General features: G+C 37.0%; 1 protein-coding gene across 1 annotated transcript in view; it reads right to left on the reverse strand.

Moving 5' to 3' along the window:
* Positions 1-21,256, reverse strand: part of KLHL1 (kelch like family member 1) — a 342,020-nt gene that overhangs the window by 115,311 nt on the left and 205,453 nt on the right. The window contains exon 5 of the mRNA XM_037038628.1: positions 10,425-10,637. Coding sequence (XP_036894523.1) covers positions 10,425-10,637 — 213 coding nt within the window. The remainder of the gene's footprint in view (positions 1-10,424; positions 10,638-21,256) is intronic.

Here is a 21,256-nt window from a genome sequence, read left to right on the forward strand (position 1 = left end):
GTGACACTGTAGTGGACTATAATCATGAATCTAAATAGTATTTAGAATGTTTGTAAGATTTTAGAAGCATATATTCTCTATAAATTTATGTTAGAAAGCTAGCATTTAAAGATCTATTTAGAGAAGAGTAAAATCATTCCACAATTAAAAAAAAACTCTTCTAGATTGGTTTTGTGGAGAAGACTATCTCTTTGAGGATGGCCTGACATTATCATGAATTAATCAGACAGTGAGCAAATCAAGGAGAAGACAGAACAAAGCAAAGTGAAAAAGGAACAAAGACTGGTAATGGAGTGTGTTCATGTTTGAATAACTTTCCCCTCATTCATTTATTAGAGTTAATAATTTTCCTTTTATAAAGATAAGATACATAAAATACTAAGCAGTGAATGGTTAGCCTGACAAACTTGGAAAAACGTTAGATTTATCAAGGAGAAGTTTTGCTTCCCTTTGGGATCAGAGGGATCAAAGCAAATCAAAACAAACAAATGACTCAGGGATACAATCTTCCTTGCATATCTCACACTATGATTTATTACTTTTTATATTGATTTGTTCTCTGTCACTTTGCTTGTTTTTTATTGAGTTTTTTTAGTTGTGGCCATTATTTTGTAGACAATAGGGTTTTTATATCAGAGCTATATGAGGAATAGTCATATTTCCTGTGAAGTAGAAGGTGAAGACCTCTTCTTTTTCATGTTGCTATTAGTACCATAAAGAATCCTTTAGAATAAATTTATTACAGTTTTACATAAAAAATAATTAATTCTTCTAAAATAGAATGGGCATGAATTTCTTTAAGTTAAACTCATTTCATTACTTTTATTATTAGATTAAAACACATACTTCTAAACATGTGTGGTATTTTATTATCCACTGTAAACTTTCTTTTATTTCACATTTTATTAGAGAAAATAAAAGCAAATGCTTACACATAAACACACACTATTACATATTTCTCTTCTTTTCTTTTTTATTGAATTTATTGGGGTGACATTGGTTAATAAAATGACATAGGTTTCAGGTGTACAGTTCTATAATATATCATCTGTATATTAGACTGTGTGTTCATCACCCAAATTTAAGTCTCCTTCCATCACGATTACCCCTCCTTTACCCTCTTCTCCCCTGACAGTTACCATACTGTAGTCTGTGTCTATGAAGGATATTTTTTCTTAATCTCTTCACCTTTTTTGCCCAGCCCCACATATATATTTCTCTTAAGAATCAGTAGGCACACTGTTTAGAAGGTTGTGACAAACCTTTTTCCCTATTGTTTCACAAGAAATAATCAATACTGGTTCCAAGACATGCAGTGAAGTTAATCTGCACATCTCCAACCTTTTAAGTAATATCTGTGACAAAATTGAATTTTACTGAGGATCTTTGAATCTCTGACTTGAATGCACATATGTGTGTATTATTATATATGTACATATGCATTAGAATTGTATTTCCTTGATTTTTTAGAGCAGCAATATTGAATATTCTAAACCAATCTTAGGAAAGCACACAAAAATTGATATTAATGTATAGTTTTAAAGTGCATAACAAACAAACCAATGAATAAATAGGTACCTATTACCAGTTATATGTACCTATGAACCCATTTAAAACCACTGGACACAACAGTTATGAAATGGTAAAGCATGTCCTTCAGTGCAAACAACACGTTCCTTTGTTGTATCATTGAAAGAGGAAATACAGAGACAAAGGAGAAAATCAAATTGAGTGGCCTCAATGCAATATATTTATATTACACATATATGTGTATATTTACAGGCATGCCTTACTTTACTGCACTTCAGTTTATGGTGTGTCATAGAAATTGTATTTTTTACAAACTGAAGTTTTGCGGCAACCCTGTGTCACACGAGTCTATTGGCATTTTTACAATAGCATCTACTCACTTCATGTCTCTGTGTCGTTTTCGTAATTCTTGCAATCTTTCTAATTTTTATTCGTATTAAATGTCTAGTGGTTGTAATCAGTGATCTCTGATGTTAGTCACGACTATAATTGTTTCTGGGTGCCAGCAACTGTGCCCATGAAAGATGGCAAACTTGATCAATACATGCGTGTCCTGACTGCTCCACCCATTGACCACTTTTCTGTCTCTCTAGCTTTTCCCAGACCTTCCCACTCCCAGAGAAATTGCAATAGTGAAATTATGATAATGAATAACCCCACAATCGCCTCTATGCATTCAAGTAAAAGGAAGAGCCACACACCTATTACTTTAAATCAAAAGCTAAAAATGATTAAGCTTAGTCGGGAAAGCATGTTGAAAGCCTCGACAGGCTGAAAACTAGGCCTCTTACACCAAACAGGCACATTTTGAATGCCAGGGAAGAGCTCTTGAAAGAAATGAAAAGTGCTACTCCAGTGAACACACCAGTGGTAAGAAAGCTAAGAAATTTTACTGAAGATATAAAGTTCTAGCCATCTGGACAGAAATTCAAACCAGCTACATTTCCTTAAGCAAAAGCCTAACCCAGAGCAAGACCCAAATTTTATTCCATTCTACGAAGGCTGAGAGAAGTGAGGGGGTTGCAGAAGAAATGTGAAGCTGACTGAGTTCATTTCATGCGTTTTAAGAAAAGGAGCCATCTTCTCACCTCAAAAGTATAAGGTGAAGCAGCAAGTGCTCGAGTTAAAGCTGCAGTAGGCTATCCGGAAGATCTATCTAGAATGATAACTGAAGGTGGCTACACTAACAAGAGGTTTTCAGTGTAGATGAAATAGCCGTACACAGAAAGCAGATGCCATCTAGAACATTCATAGCTAGAGAGAATAATATGCACTCCTGGCTTCAAAGCTTCAAAGGACAGGCTGAACTTCTTGTTAGGGGATAATGCAGCCGTTGACTTTAAGGTGAAGCCAACGCTTGTTTGCACTTCTGAAAATCTCAGGGCCCTTAAAATTATGCTAAATCTACTTTGTTGGTGCCCTGTTAATGAACCACAAAGCCTGGGTGAGGGCACATCTGTTTACAACATGATTTACTGAATACTTTAGACCACAATGTGGAATATCACTTCTCAGAAGAAAAGATAGATGTCTTTCAAAATAGTACTGTTCATTGACAATGCACATGGTCACCCAAGAGCTCTGGTGGAGATAGATGTACAATAAAATTAAAAATGAAACTGCATTTCAACCCAGCACTACCACATCTGGGAATATGTCTTAAGAATCCAGAAACACCAATTCAAAAGAACATATGCACCCCTATGTTCATAGCTTGCTATTTACAATAGCCAAGTACTAGAAGCAGCCTAAGTGCCCATTAGTAGATGAGTGGATAAAAAACAACTGTGGTACATTTATGCAATGAAATACTAAGTGACTGTAAATAAAAGAGGGAAACCTTACCTTTGCAACCATGTGGATAGACCTGGAGATTATTATACTAAGTGAAATACACCAGTCAGAAAAAGATAAATACCATATGATCACACTTGCATGTGGAATCTAACAAACAAAATAAACCGATGAACAAAATAGAAACAGAAGTGTGGACACATAGAACAGACTGACAACTGTCAAAGGGGAAGTGGGGACTGGATAAAAGAAGGTGAAGGGATTAACCAGAGAACATGTACGTATAACCCATAAACACAGATTACAGTGTGGTGATCGTCAGAGGAAAGGAGAGTATGGAATGGGTGGAGGCAGATAAATGGGGTGGGGAGGGAATGGGGAATCTTTAATAGTGTCAACAATAAAAGTAAAGAAAAAATAAAACAAAGGAAAACTAAGCATTGTGTACAGGATGCCATTGCAAAATTAACGTGTGATTTTATGAAAACAGTGCTGTAACTTAAACAATAACATATGATACATATTCTGCATTGCTGTATGTCAGCCACTGCCCTAACCACTGTCTTGCATTATCTCCTGTAATTTTCACAATAAATATATTTCCACACACACACACACAATTAATGTTATTTTTAGGACTGCTACCACAACATCTATTCTGTAGCCCCTAGATCAGGAATGATTTTTATCTCCAACTTTTATTTTAAATATATATTTGTAGGGCTATAGCTGCTATCAGTAGTGAGTCCTCTGGTGGATCTGGGCAAAGTAAACTGAAAATCTTCTGGAGAGAATGGATTAACCATTCTATCAATAAATGCTATTACGAATACTTGTGATTCAGAAGAGAAGTCAAATATCAACATGAACAGGAGTTTGTAATCAGTTGATTTCAACCCTCATGGATGACTTTGAGGGGTACCAGAATTCAGTGGAGAAAGTTACTGTATTCGTGGTAGAAATGTTGAGAGCAATACAAGCGAAGCCAGAAGATTTCACTTGGTTGCGCAAGAGCATGGTGACACTTCCATGAAGGAGGAGCATCGTCTTATGGCTGAGCAAAGACAGTAGTAGTTTCCTGATGTGAACTCTACGCCTGATGAAGATGCTATGAAGGTTGTTGAAATGAAAACAAAGAATTTGGAATATTACGTAACTGAACTGATAAATCAGTAGCAGCAAAGTTTGAGAGAATCATCTTCAATTTTGAACAAACGTTGCTACTGTGGGTAAAATGCTGTTAAGCAACATCCCATGCTACGGAAAAGTCATTCACAAAAGGAAGAGTAAATCACGGCAGCCAGCTCCACTCTCTTTAAGAAATTAGCACAGCCAACCCAGTCCTCAGGAGCCACCATAATGATCAGCCAGCAGCCAGCAGCATCGAGGCGAGACCCCTCAGCAGCAAAAAGATGACAACTTGCTAAAGGCTCAGAGGACAGGTGGCAACTTTTAGCAAAAATGTATTTTCTAAAGCACAGGTTAAATGTAACCTTTACATGCACTGGAGAACCAAAGGTTTAGTGTGGCTTGCTTTATGGTGATATTCACTTTACTGAAGTGATCTGAAACCAAACCCACCAAATCTTTGGGGTATAACTACATATAATCACTCATTCTCTGAAATGAAATTTCCACATTTTATCTGGTTTGGTTGATGTTTTTAAACATCTGGGTGCTCAACAAGAAATGGAAACTATTATGTCAGATTGTGTTCCTAACTAATTTGAAAAGATAATAGAACTCACCATTTCATAGACAATATATCCCAATATCATATCTTAATTGTGTATTCTTTCATTTTGTCTTTTCCTCTGTTCCTTTCCATGGCAATATCAATTGAATTTATTTCTGTATTAGCTATTATAATTTATTTTTTTTAAAGATTTTATGTATTTTTCTTTAGAGGGGAAGGGAAGGAGAGAGGGAGAGAAGTATCAATGTGTGGTTGCCTCTGGTGTGCCCCCTGTCGGGAACTGGCCTGCAACCCAGGCGTGTGCCCTGACTGGGAATCGAACCGCAATTGTCTGGTTCGCAAGCCTGCACTCAATCCACTGAGCTACACCAGCCAGGGCAGCTATTATAATTTAATAGTGATAAAATAGACATAGTTGCTTCTAAGTCTTTTCATATCCTTTCTTCTATTCTGAAGCTCATTTTGTGTATACCTGTTAACCAAACTCCACATTCTGTACCAAATTTCACATTTTCATTATATTTTCTATACAACATTGTTGTGGACCACTCTGCCTGGTTCTAGGAATTGTAACTCTCTACCCCCTGTGGCTAATGAGGAATCAGTGACCTCTGGAATGTGAGCCACAGGAGACAAAGCTTGTCTCTGGTAGCAAATGTTGCCTCAGTTTCCTCCCTGCCCCCAAAGCATGGTCAGAAGTCCATGACGGGTAAGACCCCTCACAGCAGGGGCAACCTAAGCCAGACTCGACCATGTGGGAGGCCATCATGGAAGGACTTGGGAGGCTGCAACAGGGAGCAACAGACTCTCACCCCCTGGCTTTGACATAGCCTGAGTCCCCACATCCTCTGGAAGAAGTGCTTCCTGGCTCTGATCCCCATAAGCCTGAATACCTGATGGGGAGAGGTGCAGCTCCTTGCCTTGCTAGAGCTTGTCCTGGGGAAAAATCTGGCATCACAAAGACTTCCTGATAAACCCGTGAAATCTGCTTTGCTAAGAGTGCTCTCATTCATATGTTATGGGTTTGAGCAGGAAACACTAAAACTCTGTTCCTGACAGACTGTGACTCATACTAAGCCCTCAGATTTCTTTGAAATGTTATCTTCTGTTTGACCCTTGTGGCCCTGTATTCCCGTGTATTACAACCCAATAAAAGCCCCTGGAGGAAGGGGCTCAATGCCTTTTTCCCCTGAGAAACTGGCCACCTCTCCTCCCCAAGCAGATCACACCATGTCCCCGTCATGTTTACTCTGATCTGTGGCATGTGGGGGGACTTGCGAGGAAAGTTGCCCCCACATCTGGTGCCCGAACAGGGACCCAACAAATTCAGGACTTCCTGCTTTGATCCAGAGGCTACAAGCCGCATCACCACGGATGCACGCCTAAGTGGACAGAAATTCATCCCCAGAGGGAACAGAGGCAACTATTAGTAAGGCCCCCAGGTGTGTTAGAAACACTCTCATCCATGGCACATGGGGGGACTTGGGAGGAAAGATGCCCCCACTCAACATTACCATTATTCATGCTTCATAATAGCATGTTAATTTATAAACAATAAGGAATATCATAATTGATTTTTCTCTTGTGAACTTCAGAAATAACTAAGCACAGGTAAACAAAGTGGGCCTAATAATAATAGACATGAACATTTATATTGTGAGAAATAATCGAGCTTAAATCTGTTTGAGTCAAATCGGTCAATTGTTTCATGAGGTAAGACTGTTAGTGTAATCTAAATTTATTTTGTGTCTCTAGTCAGTCTTTTAATGTGTTCTTTGAAGTCTATGTATCTATTTTTATTTTTTTCTAAGCTGGGAATCTTTTTTCATGCATTTGCTGAATAGAAATGTAGAAACTCATAGCTGTAAATGTATTTACAAGTTCTTTAGTTCAACTTTAACCTGAAAATACACATTTCTCTCTCTCCCCTCCCCTCTCATCTTAAACATCTTTAAATCTTTTTTTCCCTACTCTTGCCTTGGTCAGTTCTTTGCTATGTTTTGTTTAACAAAATTATAAGCTACTCACAACTAATCTTCCAAATATTGTTCTTTCTCTCACCTGACACTTATCTTTACCTCCATAGAAATTATGTTACAAAATCAAAAAGCAGATTCTTCTCTCATCTCAGTTTAAATACTACATCATTTTGAAAATGATTCCTCACTGCACTAGAAAAATTCATACTCTAACTTCTGTAAATAACATTAGTATTTTACAATACAATATCATGTGTTGTTATAACAAATATTATATAATTATAAAATATAATTACATATGTAATTACATACAGTGTATACCCTTCAAATCCCCCAAGGACTTTAAAAGACCTGTACATCAAGCACTATAAGACTAAAGAAAAAGAACTTATTTAATGGCTCCAGGGTTGAGTCAAAAGTGTTTGCTGATTATCACAAAGGCTTTTCTTAAGAACTTTAAAATGCTTAGCAGCTTTAAAAGTGTAAAAGATTGGAATATCCTAGATTCTACTAATTAAAAAAAAATCTGGCTAGACATTACCATAAATGCAAAGCCACCCATGGAAATAAATAATGAATTTATTTGCCCTCAGGGAAGAAAAAGCACATTAAGTATTAGATACAGGGTGGGGCAAAAGTAGGGTTATAGTCGTTTGTATGGAAAATGATGCAATAATTAATAAATAATAAAACAAGAATAAACTCTGTGTTTCTGTACTCACAGCTTCAAATCTACTCTTGCCCCACCCTGTATAAATAGAGTGAACTCTGAGCTCTACAGTTATCAACCTGATTCCCAATGAGCTCATTTATGAATAATAATAATAATATTCAATACAGAAGGACATTGTAGAAATCAAATGAGATAATATATATGTTGCATATGTTTTGTAACCAATAAAAGAAATAAGTATGTGTTAGGTCCTATTCCTCTGCTCTTATTTCCTTTCCAGCTTTTTATGGAAACCTTCAACATCGCCCCATTCAAGACATTTTTATGATTAGAGGGCAAACAGGTGAGCAACACAAATTCACAGAAGAAATAGCTCTGCGTATGTTCCTGTCTGGCTAACCCAGATTCACAAACAAACTGCATTTTCCACTAGCTCTATGACCTTTGAAAAACCTCTTTGAGCCTGTTTTTTCTCTGTGCAACATAATTAATAATCCCTGCTCTGCAGCTGTCCTTTTATATTTAGAAATATTATATAGAAAACATTTATAATGATATGCAATTCATTAATATTACCTATGGGTGGAATAACTCTGCCTATAACCACAAGCACTTTATGAAAAGAAAATGTTTTACTCTTTCCTCCTGTACATTTGTTGTTTGAAAGTATATATAAAGTTATATTTGTAGTAACTCCAATTTTAGAGGCGAAGAGTGAAGATAGATATATGCTATGTTTGTTTATAAGAAGTTGCATAGGAGCTAAAAGCTTTTTCCTAGATAGAGCAAAACAAAGTTATATATTTTTTTCTAATGATAATGCATGCACTTCACTAAATAAGATAAAGCAGCTGAACAATGGAAGCTCCATGTGCAATGTGTAGCCTTAGGAGCAAATACGCCAGGAAGGCGGTCACGCTGTTCTGATGAAATACTTTAGATGAGATGGACAAGCAGGAGCATCTCTTATTTTTGACGACAAGACAGTGGGAGAAGAAGGTCTGAGAGAAAGGCATGTCGTGAAAAGATGGATCTCTGGTTATATTCTTGACCTCCTCTGGTATGTGTCCTACAATTTAAGAGGATTTTGAACACTAGTGTAACTTCTAGCTTTCCACATTTTGACAAACAGACCAATTTTCACAGCATCTCCCATTGGATAATGGCTATCTACCTATTATTAGCTAATGGTCATCACTGACCATTTCTATCCTGAGAGTGAATCCCCAGGCATTGAGTATGTCTGGCATTGGAACCTAAAGTGGAAAATATAAAAACAGTCAGTGCCTGGCTTAACAATGTATTCTTTGTTCAGTTATTTAAATGCATGTCTCCTTTCGTTTTGTAAGATAAGCTTATTTTTTTTTTTAAGCAAGCGTCTCAAAATTCTTTCTCTCTGATTTTACTCTTATATTCATTTCAGGAGCCAAATGAAACACAATTATTTAATAATATTCAATAATGTATTTAATAATAATGCTTTGTTTGTTTTCCCAATAACTATACGTTTTTTAAAACTTCCCATACTTCCAATAATATGACCATATCTCTCAGTTCTTCACTTTTTATAAATACACCATGATTGTTTGTCATGCTTTTCTGATATCCTAATCTCCTGTCTTTTATTCTTAGCAATGTATGGATTAGCAGAAGTGTTGAGGTGGTTTAGATCCAAATGAACAATCAGGTGGATGTTACAGGCCCCCATGCCCGCTATATATGAAGTATGCACACAATTCTACTCATTGTTTCGAAGGTAAGAGCTACCTTCAAGCTTGGATAGCCTGAGAAGCATGTGCCCCTAGATTAACACTGTTGCACATAGATCATTTTGTAACATTGCAAGTTCATTTATAGACTTAAGACTCAGAATTAGGGAAAAACAGTGACTCCTAGAAGCAAAGTGGATTGGGCATTCTTACCAATTCACCTGTGTCCTAGACCAATAAAATGAGGTGGTCATTTCCCTTGGTGTCTGGGTTCTCCTTAGCCCCAAAGTAAGATTCCGTAATTTCAATTGCATAAATGCTGTTACTTTATAACTCTGTCTCATTCAGCAGTATGATTTGTCTACCTATTTGAGGTTTCAAATCTCATGCTTTGAGCCTTAAAAATTGCCATAAGGATGTTTTTACATCAGAGAATGATTATACCACTGCATCATAGAATAGATGGACAGATAGGTAGAGTGATATAGATAGATTAATCTTTGAAACAACACAGCAAAAAATCTTCTAGATACTGTATGGAGATTAGGGAGTTGGTCCTCATACAGCTTTCATGTGTTAGCATAATTTTATTTTATACATGAATAAACTGAACATCAGAGAAGTTGAGTAACACTCTCATGTCATGTGAACATGAATGAATCAGTGGTGGAGATGGGATTCAGATACATCACCCATCATTTTTTCCGCCATCAAATTTACCATTAAAATATTTAATGAAAACTAAAAATAAAACTGTGAATAAATAATAGGAAATGGTTTGTGATGTTTTCAATAAATGAACAAGTCTAAAAATGACAAAGGAGAGTCATACAACTAAGTTTGGAAAATGATGGGGCCTTGTGCGTGTTTGTGTTTACGTATGCCCTATATACATACTCATGCAACATTACTGTTTTCTCGAATGCTTTATGAGTATGATTTGCTTATTCTTAAAGTTATTATTATTAGTTTTAAACTCTGGACTATTTAAAACTTGCGGTTTTCTTATAACATGGTAGCTATGAAACCGGCACCACAGTTACCTGGGGGGGGAGCAGCGGCAGTCTTATAAAGGCCAGAAGCATGCTCAAGTCATTGCATCTCCTCTGCATGTCGTACTTGACCCACATCATTAATGCATGGAAGATGGTCTCTTCGTCAGGAACATTCACATCATCACTGGCCAGGAGTTTATGGAGCTCCTCAGCTGGAAGCAGTAAAAACTCTTGATTTCTCATAACTTCCATTATGTTTTCCTGCAGGGAGAAAACATCTTGGTATAAATTGGGTCTCACTTTTCCTTAGCTAGCAAAGCGTTTCAGAGAGCAATGAGAAAAGTAGTCAATAACCTTTGTTCTCATTATAACATAATCCTTAAGACTTAATCCTTCAGAAACTAGAAGCTGTTAAAATGAAAGCATTGTAATTGTAATTGAAGTGTAAATGTAGCCAAGACAGCACAGATCTTGTAATAACTGGGGGATTATGATGTTGAGCTTGGTTATGCAGGCAGAATGTACTAAGCGATTAAATGTTTAAATTTCAAGTGGAAGCTATGTAAGATATGAATATAAAAAGAGTAGCATTTCAAATTTTCTAAAGCTTGGCTACATATACATGAATCAGAAAGTGAGAATAAAATTACAGAGAGAAGTGACTTAAAATATTTGTATCGCTGAATATTCAGAAGGGAAAAACAACAGGACAGATAGAGGGCCCAAAACCTGTCCCACCCTTCTGGTGTCTCTTGTAAAAGCAGACCCTTTCATGACTGCTTCTCTGGTTTGAATCAGATTGCTGTGAATTTTCTACCAGATTGCTGTCATGACCTTCTAATCACTGTGCTCAACTCTATTCTCATCTCCTTTATTGTATCCTCCACAGTAAGGCTAAAATAATATTTTTTAAAACGTAAAATTTCTCTTGACAGTCCTCTAAAGCTTTCGTGTAGTTTGGTTTCATTAGGTCTTCCATCGTCTTTAGTTCAGATCTCCTGCTTGAGCACACTGGTTGCTATAGAACGCGCCTCTTCCCAGTTCTGAAAGCTCATTTCCTACCGTATTTACATTCCAACCACAAAACTGCCCTTCTTTTTCATTGCTATACCTTTTGGCATATCCTTCCTCACTTATCCTACTGCTTAAATTACCTTATCCACTTTGTTTTCCTAGTTTCTGTCATATTCTAAGACTCCATTCAAAAGCTACGAGTTATCTGTGGTCTTCTCCACTCCCCCTTCACTCCCTTTGATCTGACTGCCCTGCCCGCTCTCCCCGGGCACATGGTGCATGGTGTTTAGATCTCTGAGATGCCAGTTCTCCAACTGCAGCCTCATCTTTGGTGCCCTTGGGGGCCCTCAGCACAGACTTTCATCTCCATGAAACGAGACCTATGACATAGCAGGGGAACGGTACACCTTTATTGAAGAGATGCCTTTATGGTGTTTTCAGAGAAACATAACATTTTGGAAATAGTTCAGGACAGTGTTTTTCAAACACATTAAAAAAACTACTTGTCAAAAAGAAAACCGTCTTACATGTTAGCAGAGAGGCCTCTGTGGCTGAGATAGGGTTATAGCAAACAAAGACCTGACTGTTCTCTTTTGTCTCCCTCCCACCCCAACAGGTCTCCTGAGACATCTCTGAGGAAGGTATAACTAAGGTTTCTCGACTTGAAAGCCACATTTGTGGTAGAAATGTCAACTGGGTACTTACACTGGATTAAAACCTGAAATCAAGTGGGACTAAATCTCTTCTAAAAATGGCATTATGCCTATGCTAGAAAAATAGTAGAAGATTCGGCAAGTGCTCATTAATCTGCAGATCAGAGCAGATTCAGCCTTAGTTCCCAAGAGTCACCTGGATCGAATCCCAGGCGGGACGTGCCTTCAGCTTTCACAAGGCAGTGTCAATTTTTAATTTCCTTCAAGTTATCTGTCATGTTTATTTACATGTATCGACATCGCAGAATAGTGAATTTCCTGGGAATTATTTCGTTTCTGGCATTCCCTCTGTTCCTAATCCAGTGCTGTGTAAATTATAGATGCCTGATACCTACTTACTGAGCAAACCAATTATGCGTCCTAAAATTTAATGCCACCAAATTTCTCTAAAGAGCTACAGTGAGGTGAAGATGTTTTTTACGGAGAATTTTTGAAACGGGTTTTGTGTATCTATTTTTTCAGTTATTTAAAAATCTACATCTCTGTTAAACTACACCCAGAATTGTACAGCTACACTATCAGTAGAGAGTGAAGGGCCCCGTGAAAAAGCGGCCCTGGGGAACTCAGTGCTGTCTGTCATAAAGGTACCGTCCCAGGCACATTTCATCGTATTTTACAGGGCCCTTTGTATGACGACGCTTGGGAGAAATTCCTCTTGGGTTTTGGTAACAGGAATAATTGCACTTCTGAGTAAATTGGTTTGCTTTTATCATGGGTGTTGTAAATTATAAAATTGATGGTATAACTATTTTTTTATTTGGCCTCTAGAAAACTTAGTCTAACTGAAATGCATCAGATAAGAAGGCTATATATAGCCTTTTATAGTTTATTTTCTTTTCCAGACAGCTCTGATATAGTGTTGTTTAATATCACTGAAGCAGATTTTATTTTTTCCTTTTATTTTTATGTCTAAGTCAGAGTATACTTTTATAGTTTTGTATCTGTGTGGGCCATACTAAATCTTCTCGGAACAAGTAATGTTGTTTGTAAAATCTGCTAAATGTAAATTGGACAATAGGAGTGAGTATCAGATATTACTTGCTCTCGTCCTTGTCCATAGTGTTTATCTTTCTTTTGAAGTTTGGGAGTTCTCTTCCGTCTTTTCCCTTTTTCCATCAAGTCTCCTTTTAATGACAGCATGCCTAATATTTTCCTTTTTGGGGCATTCTTGTTTGTGGAACTTGTTTTAGTTTCATCATGTTTTATTTATGAAAGAAGAAAACTATCAGTGCGCACTGCTTCAGCACCCTAGGTTCTCCATGGTTTCTGAGAACAAATAATAAGAGACGTCAAAATTCTTTGGCTTGCTTAACTCTTGTAAAAGACTTTATTTTAAGTTTATGCAATTATTCATTGTCCATGAATTTACTGAGCAACTAATGTATGATACTGGATAATTGTAGTGAGGGCAAAAAAAATGGATTTGCAGTCTTACCCTTCACATGACATCTATGAAATGCACAGTGCCTAGAAAATTGTCATCAGTTTGGGAGGTTTTGGAAAATTGTCATCAAAAAGCAGGTTTTTCAAATGGACCTAGATTCTAGGTAGGAGTATAAATTAGAAAATGGGAAATGGAAAGATATGTATTCTGACCAGAGGAAACCATATAAACACAGATGGCATAACAGATACTATACTATAAAGTGCCATATTTTTATATCAACTTGACTGAAAACGTGCACAAAAATTGTGGGAAATAACATTGAAAGAGTAATTTAGACCATATCATAGAATAAATTTAGTCTCAATCTCTAGCAGTTTCTCTATTAAATAGAAATACATGTACATATACATCTTTTATATATAAATTGAAATATTTATTACAAAAAAAGGACTCAGCAACAAATTTAAGTTGCCAGAATGTAAGACACAATGATATTTACAAATATCAAATGAAAACAAATAAATTCTACTATCTACTTTTGCATTTTATTTATTATTATTGCATTTTATGTATTTTATTATTATTGTGTTATTAATATTATTTTAATCCTCACCTAAAGACATATTCACTGATTTTAGAGAGAGGGGAAGCAGGAGAGAGAGAAATATTGATGCGAAAGAGAAACATTGACTAGTTGCCTCCTATAAGTGTCCCAACCAGGGATCAAACCCACAACCTTTTGGTTCATGGGACAATGTTCCAACTAACTTAGCTATCCAGCCAGGGAGCCACTTCATATTTTAAAGTAATTTTTATAACTATAAAAACTTTTAGTATTATCTTCTTCTAAACAGACAAAATTTTCTTATTTTTGTTTATATTCTTTATTTGCCATAAACATGTTTTCTAATATGTATTTCCTCTGTTCCTTAACTCCATTATTGTTGTCTTTCATCTTATTGGTAATAATCAGCACACAGTAATTCATTTCAAGTTCCATTACAAATTCATTTTTCTACATCATTGTAAAAGTTAGTTAACAATTAATGGTAACATCAGGTCAACATAAGTAAATCCCTTTAATTACCATGTCTTGCTTATTGATTAAGTTGGAAATATGGGCATTTAACTTTACTAAAATATTTGATTAATGTTCAAACAAACATAAGTCATAATGCTCTTTGTTTCATTAATAGCTAGTACCAAAGCAACACGTTACGTACGAAGATGGTTAATGCAAAGAAACTGCTCTGGTGTGAAAGTGCACTGAGTTAAAACCCACTGCCTCACCGTCTTGCACACTGTGACCAGTGGTCAGTGAGAGGGACCTCCCCATCACTGTGCTAAGCATTATGGTGGGAAGGCCAATCTTTTCCAGACCCCTCACAGAATCTCTGGTTTCATTTCAAATCAATGGAGGTTATACAATTTATTTAATTGTTCATTTAAAAGGTTATTAGTTAGAAAGATGAATTTGTAGGAAGCTCATACTGTCAAAAAAAAAAAAGGAAAACTGAAAGGTGAGTTAGCCATATCCTCTGGTTGAGGCTTATTACATAAGCATGAAATGTAAAACTATAATCTAAAGTCAAAGAATGATAAAATTGAGCATAAAATTAAGCATCTTTTGCAAACAAAGTTTTCAGAGTTTCTGATAGATGCACGATTCTATTATCCCACATGCACCTCAACTTCTAAGGCTGTGTCTTTTTCATAGCATCATGTGCTGTGTTGAACAGTGCCCCCCAAAGCTTCGTCTTCACTCAGAGCCTCAGCACATGACCTTACTTGCTGACAGAATTAGTTAAGATAAGGCCCTACTGGATTAGGGTGGCCCCTAGTTTAATGACTGGTGTGCTTATAAGAGAGAAACTCGGAGAGACACAGACAAGCACAAGGAGAAACCACGCAGACAGAAGAGACACAGAGAGCAGAAGGCCATGTGAAGGTGGAAGGATGAGAGATCAAGGTCATCTTGCTATACACAAAGACTGTGAAGGCCTGCCCAGAACCCCCTGATGTAGAAAATGGCAAGGAAAGATTCTTTCCTGGAGCTTTCAGGGAGAATCCCGCCTTGAATCTGCTTCCATCTGGGTTTCAAACTTTAAACCTCTAAAACTGTAAAAGAATAGATGTATGTTGTTTTAAACTACCCTGTTTTTGGTCCTTTGTTATGACAACCTTAGTAAAATAATACTTTAACAAAAGAGGAATTAAAAAATACCTATGCTAGAAAGTGTTGGAGAGGATGCACAGAAAAGAGAACCCTAGTTCACTGTTGGTGGGGTACAGCCACTGTGGAAAACAGTATGGAATTTCCTCAGAAAACTAAAAGTGCAACCGCCTTTTGACCCTGCAATTCCACTGTTGAAATTATACCCTAAGAATCTTGAAACACCAATTCAAAAGAACCTATGTACCCCAATATTCATAGCAGCACAATTCACAATAGCCAAGTGCTGGAAACAATCAAGTGCCCATCAGTAAATGAATAGATCAAAAAACTATGCCACATTTATACGATGAAATACTATACAGGAGAAAGAAAAAAGGAGCTCCTACCCTTTGAGACATTGTGGATGGAACTAGAGAGCATTATGCTAAGTGAAATAAGCCAGGCAGTGAAAGTGAAATACCATATCATCTCACCTGTAAGTGGAACCTAATCAACCTAACAAATAAGCAAGCAAAATATAACCAGAGACACAGAAATTAAGAACAAACTGACAGTGACCAGAGGGGAGGTGGGAGAAAATAATGGGGTGAAAAGTGGGAAATGATTTTCAGGAACATCTATAAAGGATGCATAGACAAAACCAAAGGCAAGTGGGAGTTGGGAATGAATGGTAGGTCTGGAGGGAGTGGTGGAAAGAAAATGAAGACAACTGTACTTGAACAACAATAAAAAATTTAAAAAGTGATTGAGCTCTATCAATCACATTTACAAATAAACCTCCCTGAAATAAAAGTAGAAATAAAATATCTGCTAAGCTGAAAAAACCCCAGCTATGTTAAAATTGTCACATAAATCTAATTAAGAATGGCAATTATCCCCAATATTTTTAATGATCATTTCTAGGCTCTTCATTTTTATAGAATGATGCCTTCAAGAAATATTAGGTATTTCATGGCCTGGATGGATGTCAGGGACAGAAAGAACTTCTCTGTAATATTTTTTTCCTGTTGCCTCTTGAGTTTAAACTTTCTGAAATTCAGAGTGGAAAGAGATGCCTTTCCCAGTTATGAAGGGCTTTTGTAACAGTCTCCTTCAAGTTGCCGCACTAACATGTTGCTGCCCAGGCTGGGACCCTTTCAGGTTAAAACCAATTTTCCTGAGCTTTTGATTATTTGCTTTGCCTGATTTTTTAATCCTTGTGTCAAAATTGCTGTCTGAACTCCTGAACACCACCTTAGAGTTCAAAGGGAACCGAGTCACGCCTTGTTATTTTACACGTGAGGATGCCGAGGCTCGGAGGGCCTCAATTGCGCTCTGAATGCTTAGTCGGATGAGGCTGGGAACAGGAACACAGTCTCTCATCACAGGCTATCCATCCTTTGCTTCATTTCCCTTCCTGGTTCTTTGCCCACCTGGTTTGGACTTATTGTCTTACTTTGATTTCTGTAACATAGGTGCACCCTGATGCTTGAGTCCTCAGCTGGGCCTGTTTCCATCTCTTTCTTGATATATCTGGGTTCCATAATGTGACTTCAGAATTATGGAAAGTCAATAGATTATGACTGGCTTGGAGAGTTGGCCAGGGTTTAGATGCCAAGCCTGCTACCCACTGGCTATGTGATTAGAATGTTGGATTCCTTACCTGTAATGGGAATAAAACAGTATCCACCTTAAAGTATCTTTTTTCCCCTATGCCTAGCATACTGTTACTACCAGAAATACAGAGGCAAAACAAGAAAGGTTTTGTGTTGGGAACTGCTCTGCCTGGTTTCAGAAGCTGTAACCCCCACATGGCTAAGGTTGAGTGAGTGACCTTTAGAACATAGTCACTAAGGAGACAAAGCTTATCTCCCTGGCAGGAGCACCACTTCTGCTCCTTTTACTTCATCCATAACTGGCCCCCAGTGCTTGGTCAATTAGACAATGACAGGTAAGATTCCCCAAGGGGGGAACGACGTAAGACAGGCCAGATCATGTGGAGGCCCCGGGGAAGGACTTGGGGGGCTATGGATAAAGGGGGTGATGGACCCTCTCCCCTCATCTTTGACAAAGCCTGAGTCCTCATTCTGTCTATGAGAAGTCTCCTAATCTCTTGCTGCTTTACTTCCACTGCCTGACTTAAGCCTGAAACAATGACAGAGAGCAGTGCAGTCCTGTGCCTGAAAGGCTGGGCTCCCTGGGTGATCAGGCCTAAGAAAGAATATATAAAATACAGTGAAACCTGCCTTGATAAGAATGTTCTCAAATTATAAAGGTCCGAGCAGGAAATGAGTTTGTTTTCCAAAGTTTTGTGGCCCTTTACCTAATAGACCCTGAATCAGAATAGGCCCTCGTAGTTCTTTGTATGCTGTCTATTGTTTGATCCTTGCTGCCTGACAATGACTAATGAGCTGTATCTATATTCCTGTGTAAATTGAAACCCAATAAAAGCCTGTCTGGTCAAGAATCAGCATGTTCTCCCCTTGAGAGAGTGGCAGTGCCATCCCTTTTCCTCCACAGGACTGGGTAGTCTGTGTGAATTTGTTTAGTGTCTCATCCATAACACCTCGGGCACTATGGGCTGGTGCTGGGTCAGTTTTAGCTGCTAAAAAGTCACTTTCTAATGAGGAGAGCAATATGATGTTATTAGAAATATATACATATTCATATATAAAATGATGAGAGAAAAATGGAGGATTTAATGGAGTCCAAGGTATGAGAAGGCAAGTGGATTAAAGGAAGCCAAAAGGAAGTTTCAGTCAGTAAGTAGGCACCTTTTCCCTCTAGGATAACAATTCCCAAGACAAAGAAATATTTCTCATGACGTCACAGATTTAGAAAGTACTAAAAACAATGTTGAGGTCATCTGGTTCCATTCTCATAACTTCTAGTTGGGCCATAAAGGGGGAATGTCTGCAAACTCACATAATCTCAGGTTGGAAATGATGTTTGAAGTCACTTAAGTTAATGTATACTTCATTTTGTCTTTCTGGGCATGCTCATCCAGTGATTCACTTCTGTGATGGGAAACCCAGTGCCCTATAAGAAAACCTTGTCAGAAAATGACTCATTTTGAAGTAAAATCTGTCTCCTTCTAATTTCCCTACATTAATTTCAGGGCAAATCTACATTTACCCTATTTATCAGCTTTCCAAATATTGGAAATTAAAATGTTTTCTCCCTTATATTGTGTCTTTTATTGATTTGAGAGACTGGAGAGAGAGAGAATGATTTGTTGTTCCTCTTATTTATGTATTCATCGGCTGATTCTTGCACATGCCCTGACCTGGGATCAAACCTGCATCCTTGGTGCATGGTGTTGATATTCAAATGAACTGAGCTACCAGGCCAGGGCAATACATCATATCTTATAAAGTCTAAAGAGCTATCAATTTTTAATCTCTCTCAAGGATCTTAATTCTGAAAACCAGGAAAGGATGCTAGGTAGAAGATACAAGCTTGGCCATATTTCCCCTAAAATACCTGTATTTTGTCCTTATTCCTTCAGAAATGATAACAAATTAAATAAAAATAAACTTTTCGCAGACTCTATGCTGCTATTTATATACAACTTTGTATCTTTCCCAAGTACCTTTCCAAATAAAGGCTGAAAAACAAATATCAAGCACACTGTATAAAAACCTGATTTCTGCCCTGTCTGGCACGGCTCAATTGGTTGGGCTAAACTGGGCAAAGCAAAAGGTCTGTTAGATTCTGGGTCAGGGGACAGGCCTGGGTCGTGCGCCTGGTCCTGCAGGTGTGAGAGACGACTGATCGATGTTTCTCTCTTGCATTGATGTTTTTCACTCTCTTTCTCCCTCCCTTCCCCTCTCTCTATAAAAATAAATAAAAGCTAAAAAAAGATTTCCATCATATATAGGTGCCTATCTATCTATCTATATGTAATTAGTGTCATTTAGACAATAAGATGAGAGTGTTCAATGAGTCGTCAATGTGTGTCACGTAACAGGGTTTGTTACATTGTCAGCACTGCTTAGAATATGGTTATGCAGTGTGATTTTTTAACTATTTAAAAATATATTAGAATCATAAGGGAAAAGGGGACAGACTCATGAACAAGTATAAAGGACACATGGACAATAACTAAGGTGGGGGGCGGAAATGGGAGGGAGGTGAGGAGCACTGAGGGGGGCAGGGCTGGGAATATAAGACAGAAAACTGTACTTGAACAAGAATTAAATTAAAAATTAAAATAAATAGATAAATAAATAAACCACAAAAATATATATTATCCCCTTTTTAAATAATAGCAGTATATAGTAAGGATCAAGTGTGTTTTTGGTACATTTCTGTATATTTCTGAGTTTTCCTCTGCATCAGAAAAACTAGTTAGGTCTAAATTTGCCAGAATAAAATGCCTAGCAGCTGATTTCCTTAATTATTTCTTCACCACCTACTAAGTGTGGCTACTCAATTGAAAGTAATTCTTAAAAACAAAACAAAACAAAACAAGTGTTAGTTTTAAAAGAAGTGTTTTCTAACAATTTTAAAATTTATTCAGTGTCAGAAAAAATGTGTGATGCTCATCTTGTAAGATTATCATATGGATGAAACATAATGTTATTTTAAATCCCTTAAAATACATGAATCGATGACTTTAAGTGTTTTCTGACAAAATGTTGCTAAAGAGATAAGAGGATTTAGAAATTATAGTGAAAATAAATTTTTAATAAAAAGGATTTAAAAAATGTCAATTCTAATACTTTCTATTCATGATTTCCCAGGCAAAGGAACAGAATTATTCTAAGATATCATCTCCTCACCTTGAAAATGGGGTGTATAACAACTCTTATTCTATAAACTTTTTCTGATTTGCTTTAACCACAATTGAGACTAGAAGAAAAGAATGTCCTAAACTTTACACTATTATGCAAAGTACATACAATTATTTTCGGGGGGATTCCTTAACCTTTGTAATAATTTGATTTGCTTCTGATACTGGAGACAAACAATTGAAACATTTTAGTATGGGATGCCTTTATAAACTAATGTAAACAGAAGCATATAGAAATCATTTGTACACTCCACTACTGAGGAAAAAAAAGAGAAAGCTCAGTCAGCTAAACATTTCTATTTCATTTGGGATTTTTTTCTTTTTGGTTTAACAAAAAACTAATTAACCATTTTAACCATGCTCATTGCTTTGTAAGTAATACATAAATTATTAGCCTGAGTGGTAGCATTGATTTTTCTAATTACTAGTAGTAGGCACATTTACTCCTTGGTAGAACCTTAACCCACTTTTCCCCCCTCTTCATACAGAGCTCTGCATCACTGTTTGCAAATTTTTCTTTAGGTGTCTTACAGAAATCACCAAGAATGGCAGTGGCTGGAAAAGTTAGAAGGAAAGTGACAATCTCTGCACGATCTCTATGAAAGCCACAGATGCGTGCCAGCCGGCAGAGGAAAGGGCGTCACTGCCGATTACATCATGAGACCATTGCACAGTGTGCATTCAACGCTGGTTCTTCTTCTTGTCCAGGACAACAGATGACAAAAACTTTTTCTTAATGGAATTACAGTGCTTGATAAAAGCATAAAAATAACGATCCTCTACAACTTTGCTAGAAAAAGATAATTTTAATGCAAG

This window comes from Sturnira hondurensis, unplaced genomic scaffold, assembly GCF_014824575.4.
Source record: "Sturnira hondurensis isolate 20B ecotype Veracruz unplaced genomic scaffold, ASM1482457v3 Scaffold0024758, whole genome shotgun sequence".
In the NCBI taxonomy this organism is placed as follows: Eukaryota; Metazoa; Chordata; class Mammalia; order Chiroptera; family Phyllostomidae; genus Sturnira; species Sturnira hondurensis.